The sequence below is a fragment of the Carassius auratus genome, chromosome 44 (assembly GCF_003368295.1).
Source record: "Carassius auratus strain Wakin chromosome 44, ASM336829v1, whole genome shotgun sequence".
Taxonomy (NCBI): Eukaryota; Metazoa; Chordata; class Actinopteri; order Cypriniformes; family Cyprinidae; genus Carassius; species Carassius auratus.
In genome coordinates this window covers 13,316,642-13,325,963 of record NC_039286.1, presented here as the reverse complement: position 1 = coordinate 13,325,963, position 9,322 = coordinate 13,316,642, and the positions used below count along the sequence as shown (strand labels likewise).

General features: G+C 36.1%; 2 protein-coding genes across 3 annotated transcripts; both read left to right on the top strand.

Annotated features, from left to right (window-relative positions):
- The first annotated feature begins 1,474 nt into the window (after positions 1-1,474).
- On the top strand, positions 1,475-5,027 carry LOC113062578 (3-oxoacyl-[acyl-carrier-protein] synthase, mitochondrial-like). Its single transcript, XM_026232511.1, has 3 exons — positions 1,475-1,547; positions 2,146-3,162; positions 4,223-5,027. Exons 2-3 carry the CDS (start codon positions 2,192-2,194, stop codon positions 4,635-4,637), a joined length of 1,386 nt encoding a protein of 461 aa, XP_026088296.1. The 5' UTR covers positions 1,475-1,547; positions 2,146-2,191; the 3' UTR covers positions 4,638-5,027.
- Positions 5,028-5,349: 322 nt separating this feature from the next.
- Positions 5,350-8,682, top strand: LOC113062577 (cilia- and flagella-associated protein 20-like). Of its 2 annotated transcripts, none has more exons than XM_026232510.1 (6): positions 5,350-5,683; positions 6,693-6,772; positions 6,864-6,975; positions 7,056-7,244; positions 8,326-8,436; positions 8,524-8,682. In XM_026232510.1, the coding sequence occupies exons 1-6, from the start codon at positions 5,600-5,602 to the stop codon at positions 8,524-8,526; spliced, it is 579 nt and encodes a 192-aa protein (XP_026088295.1). In that variant the 5' UTR covers positions 5,350-5,599; the 3' UTR covers positions 8,527-8,682. The 2 variants fall into 2 exon arrangements, with proteins under 2 accessions (XP_026088295.1, XP_026088294.1); XM_026232509.1 differs by having other exon boundaries at positions 5,351-5,683; positions 8,521-8,682.
- Positions 8,683-9,322: the final 640 nt, after the last annotated feature.

Genomic DNA, 9,322 nt, shown 5'->3' with positions numbered 1-9,322 from the left:
AGTGATTCGCGATACGCGCTTTAAAGTCCCGATCTGAATCAAATGAATCGCGATATACGCTTTGAAGTCCCGATCTGGATCAAATGAATCGCGATATACGCATTGAAGTCCCGATCTGAATCAAGTGATTCGCGATATGCGCTTGAAGTCCCGATCTGAATCGATTCGCGATACGTGCTTTGAAGTCCCGACCTGAATCAAGTGATTCGCGATTCGCGCTTTGAAGTCCCGATCTGAATCAAGTGATTCGCGATTCGCGCTTTGAAGTCCCGATCTGGATCAAATGATTCGCGATACACGCATTGAAGTCCCGATCTGAATCAAGTGATTCGCGATATGCGCTTGAAGTCCCGATCTGAATCGATTCGCGATTCGTGCTTTGAAGTCCCGATCTGAATCGATTCGCGATACGCGCTTTGAAGTCCCGATCTGAATCAAGTGATTCGCGATACGCGCTATCCGATCTAAATCAAGTGATTTGCGATTCGCGCTTGTCCCTGAATCAATGACGCGATACGCGGTTTTAAGTACCGATCTGAATCAAATGATTTGTGATTCACGCTCGAAGTCCTAAACTGAAAAGTGATTAGCGATTCGCGCTTTGATGTCCCGATCTGAATCAAGTGATTCGGGATTCACGCTCGAAGTCCCAAACTGAAAAGTGATTCGCGATTCGCGCTTTGAAGCGCATCGAAACAGTGGATCATTAATGATTTGCAGCTTTGTAAAGCTCAGATTCATCCATCACTTTGTATGTGCTCTTTAAAAAATCAATGTGAAAGGCTGTTGAACTGGTTTATGAATTGGTAAATGACTCACTCAAGTATCTGTTCTTCCTCTTTTCGTTTTTTCAGCAATGTTTACATGACACAGTCAATATTACTACTGGCTTAGCTCGCTCATGAGAATAACTGAAATAAGCGAAAAAGGTATGATGTTTACAAATAAAATACGAACATATTTAGGTGAGTGAAACACCAAATATGACTTTTACGAGCTGCATCTCTATCCAAGATGATGATCGAGTTTTTAATTTAACTAACTAGTTTGACCACTGAAATTCAGTTGGTGACAGTTTAATAAGAAATCAGTAGAAAATCATCCAGTCACTTCATATCAATATGTAAAATTATTGTTACAATGTGTTGGTACAGAAAATTAGTACTAAAAATGAATAAAAACGTTACTTACTAATATTAAATTTAATTGTACGTTTTGTGTTCTCAATGCATTTACACAGCTTTATCCACTAGACGTCATCAGTGTTATTGAGTTTCCTTTGGCCTTTACAGCTAGTCAACGTGCTATTAATAACGGGCTCATTTTTATAATTTAATAGCATATATACTTTATGGAATACATTATTACTGTTATTAATATTAATAATATCAGTAGTAGAAATTAGTAATTTGGAGATGAATGTGTAAATTACTGATTTATCAAATGAGGACTTTTAGCACCAAGTCTGGAGACTTATATTATGGAAAGCAGCATGAACCGGAAATCAGCCACTGTCTGTGTCTGTTTACTTATCCACGTGAATACAAGTACGTCTTTGTGTTTAATTACTTTTAAATTATGATTATATGTGAAATGTTTTTAAGTTAATAAAGTGGATACATGGAAATTCGTTCATGAAATTATTTATTTCATGATTAACATTAAAATATGGTTAGATTTGATCATTTAATTTATTTAATGTTTATTCGGTTGTCTTAGCATAATTTCAACAACAATTTGATGCGCTTAAATATATACATCTATAATGTTAATACATAAACATTTCATTTTTTTGTTGCAACAAATAATTTAGAGATTTGTTTTGGATTCAGTTTTTGTCTACTAGATATGATTTGGTTGTTACAGAGGACTTGAATCAAACATTTTATGTTTATATTTCCCATATCTAATTGATGATAGATATATATTATAATATGATAGCATGATGTCAGATCGGCTTTTGTTCACACACACACACACACACACACATATATATATATATATATATATATGTGTGTGTGTGTGTGTGTGTGTGTGTGTGTGTGTGTGTGTGTTGGTTCTGAAACAAATGTATACAAAACTTAGTAGAAACAGTCATGATTTTATTGTGATATGGGTCATGAAATTGTTCATTCTTTTTTACAGTGAAGATCTGATGTGACCTCAGTCCTCCCAGCACAGGTTGGTCACAATGTCATTGAGATGCTGTCAGAAGATGTTAGTGAGACTCTATGGTGGCTCTCTGTCCACTGTGAAGAGCTGCATGTGTTTGAGACGCTACACTAGAGCAGCTCAGAGTCACAGGAGGGTGGTGATCACCGGCATCGGTCTCGTCTCTCCCCTCGGGACAGGGAGTGCTCTGCCATGGCAGCGTCTGATTGGTGGAGAAAGTGGTTTGGTTGCTTTGGACCCAGAGGAGTATAAGACAGTGCCATGTAAGGTAGCAGCCCGCGTGCCGAGAGGAGATAAACATGGAGATTTCAATCAAGAGGTGTTTGTGTCCAAAGGAGAGCTCAACAGCATGTCTCCAGCTACAGTTATGGCCATCGGTGCCGCCCAGCTGGCTCTTGAGGATTGCGGATGGTTTCCCAGAAGCCCTGAGGAGCAGCTTAGCACCGGTGTGGCGGTCGGGATGGGTATGGTGTCTCTGGAGGAAATCGCTCGGACGGCCTCGGCCTTTCAGACACGCGGCTACAGCAAAGTCAGCCCATTTTTTGTCCCCCGTATCCTGGTCAACATGGCCGCGGGACACATAAGCATCAAACACAAACTCAAGGGTCCCAATCACGCCGTGTCCACAGCATGCACCACAGGAGCTCATGCTGTTGGCGACGCGGCTCGTTTCATCGCTCACGGTGATGCCGAGGTGATGCTCGCCGGTGGGACGGAGGCCTGCGTCAGTCCGCTGTCCATCGCAGGGTTCGCTCGTGCTCGGGCCCTCAGCACCAACTGGAACCAGGAGCCCAGACTCGCCTCACGCCCGTTTCATCCAGACAGAGAGGGGTTTGTGATGGGAGAAGGGGCAGCTGTGCTGGTTTTAGAGGAATATGGACATGCCAAGCAGAGAGGTGCACGGGTGTATGCTGAGGTGCTGGGATATGGACTCTCTGGAGACGCCAGCCACATCACGGCTCCAACCGCAGATGGAGACGGAGCCTTTCGGTAATACTGATTTAATAAACACTACACTACACAATAGGATTTATATACAACTTTATCTGAGGACAGACAGACTTATTAACTAAAACTAGAACCATAAAAAATTATTTTCTTTACTTGAAACTAGACAAATGGTAAGATATCATATATATATATATATATTAACTTATTTTATTTTAAAGCTTCAGTTAAAGTAAATAACTAAGAATAAATAAACTAAAACTACTAAATAAAAATTTGAAAATACTATATAGACAAAAAAACTAATAAAATGCCAAAAATAATAATAATAATAAAAAACATTAAAAACAGAAAATGTAAACATTAAATCTAAATAAATATTTTAAGAAAAATTATAATTGGGTATCAATGATATGAAATTTACACCAATGACAGACAATAAGCAACATGAAAAAAAAAAAACAGTTCACAGCAGTACTTTGTATGTTTTTGAAAAATCGTACTGTGCAAGATGATTTATCATTAATAAAAATATTAAAACTACCAAATTTTCTATCACATTTAATTTTCTTTAATATTTACTTATATTAAGTATATATAAAAATAAAAAAAATAAAAAAATAAAATTAAATGAGTGATGTGTAGTGTCACCTTGGAAATAAAAAGAAAATCCAGTATTATAGAATAGTTTATCAAAAGAAAAAAAAACTGGTCAAATACTTAAAAATTAATAATGTCATACAGCCCTTACATACACTTATTAGTATACAAATAAACACATTTTTGTAACCTTGTTGTAAGACTCTTTTTTACTATTATTGCAACATAACAGAAATCATATGTAACATTGTTTAACAGGAATTAAAGGATTAAACAGAAAATAATCTTTTTGAAAAGATCTGTGCATTTTGATTGATCAAAAATAAAATATTTTCAAAATTGTTATTACATTTAATGTTATTGTAATATGTACATGTTTTGGGGTTTAATTATGTAGGCAGTGATGACGTTTGTATGCGTAGGTATTGTTGCAGGGATCTAAACTGAGCTGAATTATGCAGTTCAGCTCAGTCTAAGCTGGTATTCTCCTGCTGTGTTTCAGATGCATGTCTGCTGCTCTCCGTGATGCTGGAGTGTCTCCTTCAGCCGTGACGTATGTCAATGCTCACGCCACCTCCACGCCGCTCGGAGACGCCGCAGAGAACGCCGCCATTAAGAGGCTGTTTGAGCAGCATGCGTACTCACTGGCCGTGTCCTCCACTAAAGGTGCGAGCGGTCATCTGCTGGAAGCCGCCGGCGCACTGGAGGCCGCCTTCACTGCCCTCGCGTGTCACCACAGCGTCCTCCCGCCCACACTCAACCTGGACCGCACCGAGCCAGAGTTTGACCTGAACTATGTGCCCTGCACAGCACAGACCTGGAGCTCCAGCGGACGCAGAGTCGCTCTCACCAACTCATTCGGCTTCGGGGGAACAAACGCTTCTCTGGTTCTCGCCAGCGTTGATCAAATCCACTGATATGTCAGTATGTAATATTGACCTGTTGTTATATGAATCAGTAACAGAGGTTTAAAACATTTATCCATAAAATGCAGATGTTAACAGCTCTTCACAGTACTGTATTCTGTACACTGTTTTTATCAGTAAATGTGTTCAGTTGTCACATGAACTCATTGAGTTGCTTAATTCAATTTATTGAATTCATTTTAATTTCAAATTAAATTGAATTAAGAACAGTAAGAAGCATAATTAAGAAAAAATGCCTTAATTTAATTAAGTCAAGTTGATGGATAACAATCCGTGCACAGATTTGATAGTAAATATATCTTCAGACATTTTGACAGAAACTTGCAAGGTTATTCTTTGCTTGTATACACAATGTCCAAAATAAAATTGCTATTAAAAAGATTTGTTTCAAATACATATTTAATGTTATATTTTAATATATATATATATATATATATATATATATACACACACACACACACACACACACACACACACACACATACATATATATATATATATATATTAATAATAAAAACAAAAGCACACACATTCCTGGAAAAACTCTTCAACATATTAAATATTTAATTAATATCAATTAGCTATTAAACTGATAAGAACAGATGTATTATTCAGATCAATGTTTTAATACAGAGCTCTCCACTGGGAGTCTCCGTTACTGTAGCAACAGCTGTGTCAACATTAAAGGGTCCGACGTGATAACCGGATCACGTCACGTCTCCTAGCAACTCCCAAATAAACTCTGGAAAACCTGGTCGGTGTCGAAGTTAAGGATTAATCAGATCAGAAGCGACATTAAACTCGTTATTAAGCACTTCAGTTTTATATTCGGCGTTTGTTTGTTCTTTGTAAGCCGGAACCCGAGATCGGGAGTCCAGAGATCCAGTCGGACGCATTCAAAGCACAATAAACTGTGTATGGTGTGGTTTAATCTGAGTTAAAACTGCGGGATTATGTTTAAAAACACGTTTCAGAGCGGCTTTCTGTCCATCCTCTACAGCATCGGCAGCAAACCCCTGCAGATCTGGGACAAGAAGGTGAGCAGAGAGTGAAAACGATGCTCGAGTGTCTGACGGAGCTCAGATGCTGCTTAAGCTCCGCTAATTTACATACATGACATGTTTAGGTGATTATTAAATATTTATTTTTAATTTAATCTCGATTAGGTATGAAAGGTATGTTCTCTAACATTATACACGTTCTTCCAAAAAGTACTGTGGTATTACCATGATTACAATATTATATTAAAGAGTAACGTTGTCATAGTATATTATGAAGAAGCTTAAGTGTTTATTGTTGGAATAAGTTATTATTATAAATTGTATTACTTATTATATTTTAGTTAGCGTTTTAGTAGTTCTGTTGGTTTTTTGTCTTGTCTTTTTTTAGTAACGTTACGTCTATATTTTATCTTTATTTAGTTATTTTAGTACATCAACTTAAACTACATATCCCTTACAACTAGTTGGAATAAAATAAGTTAAAGTTTATATTTACAATAAATACACACACAAACACACACACACACACACACACACATATAATATTATTATTATTATTATTATTATTATTATTATTATTATTGTTTTTAATAGTTTAGTTAACCATAATAAACCTGAAATATGTATTAATTTAATATGACTGTTTAGATTTGATTTATTATTATTGTTGTTTTGTTCATTTGTTTTGTTATTTTAATACTTTGTTAAACCTAAATAAAAATGAGAAATGTTTCCTTTGCAACTAGCCAAAATAAAATATTTTATTTCAGTTAACATTTTAGTTGTCTAATAACCCTAGATTAAAATTTGAGTTTTTGAATTAGAAATAGCTTAAATAAGTTTTTGTAATATTTTATTTTATTTCAGTTAACACACACACACACACACACACACACACACACACATATATATATATATATGTGTATATATATGTATATGTATATGTATGTATATGTGTGTGTGTGTGTGTGTGTGTGTGTGTGTAGATGTGAGTTATGTATTATGTATGTGCTCTCTAACTCAGGAAACAAACATGTTGTTGCAGGTCAGAAACGGACACATAAAGCGCATCACAGACAATGACATCCAGTCTTTGGTTCTTGAGGTGGAGGGGACGAATGTGAGGTGAGTGTTTCCCCGTCCATCTGTCTGATGCTGAACACACACATTGTGATCAGACCTGATCTGTGTGTGTGTGTGTGTGTGATCTCCACAGCACCACCTACATCACGTGTCCCGCTGACCCCAAGAAAACCCTCGGCATCAAACTGCCCTTCCTCGTCATGATCATCAAGAACCTCAAGAAGTATTTCACATTTGAAGTTCAGGTAGGGAATTGGTTTCGTCATGGGATGGAAAAATTATACAAAGTTGGTTTGGGATATCAGAAATGTGTGATGTGTCTCAGGTGCTGGATGATAAAAACGTGCGGCGGAGGTTCAGGGCGAGTAACTATCAGAGCACGACCCGCGTGAAGCCCTTCATCTGCACGATGCCCATGCGGCTGGACGACGGCTGGAATCAGATCCAGTTCAACCTGTCAGATTTCACACGGCGGGCGTACGGCACCAACTACATCGAGACGCTGAGAGTGCAGGTGAGAGACGCTGATCCAGCTCACACTTCACCCCAAAATCAAGAGGAAAATGTGTTCTGCATAAAGAGGTCTATTTGGGACAAATATGATTTTTGAACTGTGATATAATTTGTTTAAGCCTAGATGTGCTCCATTTCTAGTTTTAATGGTCGATTATTATAGCTAATTAATCTAAAACAATAATAAAAAGTAAATAAAAAAAGCATTTACATGATTTGATATAAAAACTAAACTTAAAAATATAAAAACTTTTTTTATTTCAGCTAGTTTGCCAAGGATTTTTTTTTTTTCATTTTCATTTAGTTTATCTTGACTCACTAAAACTAGCAGGTAAAACTGACAAGAAAAAAAAAATAATAAAAATGACAAAAACATAAAGCAGAATTTCTAAAGTTTTAACAAAAATGAAAATAAAATAATTCTAAATATTAATAATACTATAATAGTATCTCAATGATACTAAAATAACACTGCTGATAGTAAAAAAAAAGTCTAGTAATACAGTATTATAAAATGAAAAAATTGGCATAAATCTAGCAGTAGAAAATATATATCCATGATACATAAACTATGTCATAATTTCTTTGCATTACATTTCTTTTGCATTACAGTTGACTTAATTGTATTGAAAATAAATTAATTTATCATGTTTATAAATGTAAGATTTATTCTTATTTATATATCAATAAAATAATTTGAATTATGCATTTATATAATTTTAAGATTATAAAGAATAAACTGCTTGTAAAAATCTGCCAGTACTAAAATAGTTAATAATATCAACAATGCTTGATAATATCTTTCATCCAATGTCAGTCAAAACAAGTGTTGATATGAATTATGATAATGGTTGCTGATATATGAGCATCCCGAAATCAGCCCAAGGTTATTACAGAAGAGACTTCAGTGAAAGCAGATCATAGTTTAGTAATGTATTCACAGTACGAAGTATGATATTTGAGCTAAGTTTAATGGTAAATATATTGTAAATGCTGCTATTAGAAACAGCCTGAAACTACAGCGGTCAGACTGTGATTTAGGGGTTTATGGGATCTGTGATGGCTGTCCTTGTGACTTTCAGATTCATGCAAACTGTCGCATCAGGAGGGTGTATTTCTCCGACCGGCTGTACTCTGAGGATGAGCTCCCCGCTGAATTTAAACTCTATTTACCAGTACAAAACAAATCAAAGGTGAGATGCTCAAGAACAGACTTTTTTTTTTTTTTTTGTATGGTTTATACTGTTTTGTAGTAATCTTGTGTATTTTCTCCACAGCAGTGACGGCAGACTGGATTCCTTCATTTCTTCTCTGTTTAATCTGCACGTTCACACTGGATGGATTTCTAGTGGCACTATCTTTGTTGTTTTTCAAGTGTTGTTTTCGATCTGTGATTGGTTTTCATCTGCTGAATAAATATTTTATATGCACAAAGTGAACCCTGATGTCTGTCGGAGTATTTTACCTTTACTGTACATCAGGGCTATTCAAATCTTAGCTAAACTGCAGAGTTTAGCTCCAACCCCGATCAAACCCACCTACCTGTGATTTTCTAATGATCCCAGAGACATTGATTGACAGGCTCAGGTGTGTTTGATTAGGGTTGGAGCTAAACTCTGCAGTGCACTGGCTCTCCAGGGCAAGATTTGAATAGCCCTGCTACACTTTTATGCATTTTGTAGACACTTTTTATCACATACAAAAAAGGGAACCAAGCCATTTTCTCCAGATATTGTCAAACCATATTTCATACACAACAAGATATGCTGATGTTTTAAAAGATTTATTAAACTGGAACATTAGCTGCTAAAACCTGCAAGGAAAACATATCGTGTCTTCAGTTACAAATTTTGACTTTCACTGGAAAAATCGGCTGCTTATTAAATGTCTCTCAAATGAATTGTACTTCAAACACAATTCAAAAATTCTATAAATCTGTTTTCACACCTGATTGCAGCAGCAACAATGTACATCTCAGTATTATCATAACCGTGGTAAATTATGAGTCAACCTTAAACTGTTATCTAGATCCAAATAATAATAATAATGGGTCCAAGCTCGGCAGCAGCCGAAATGTTT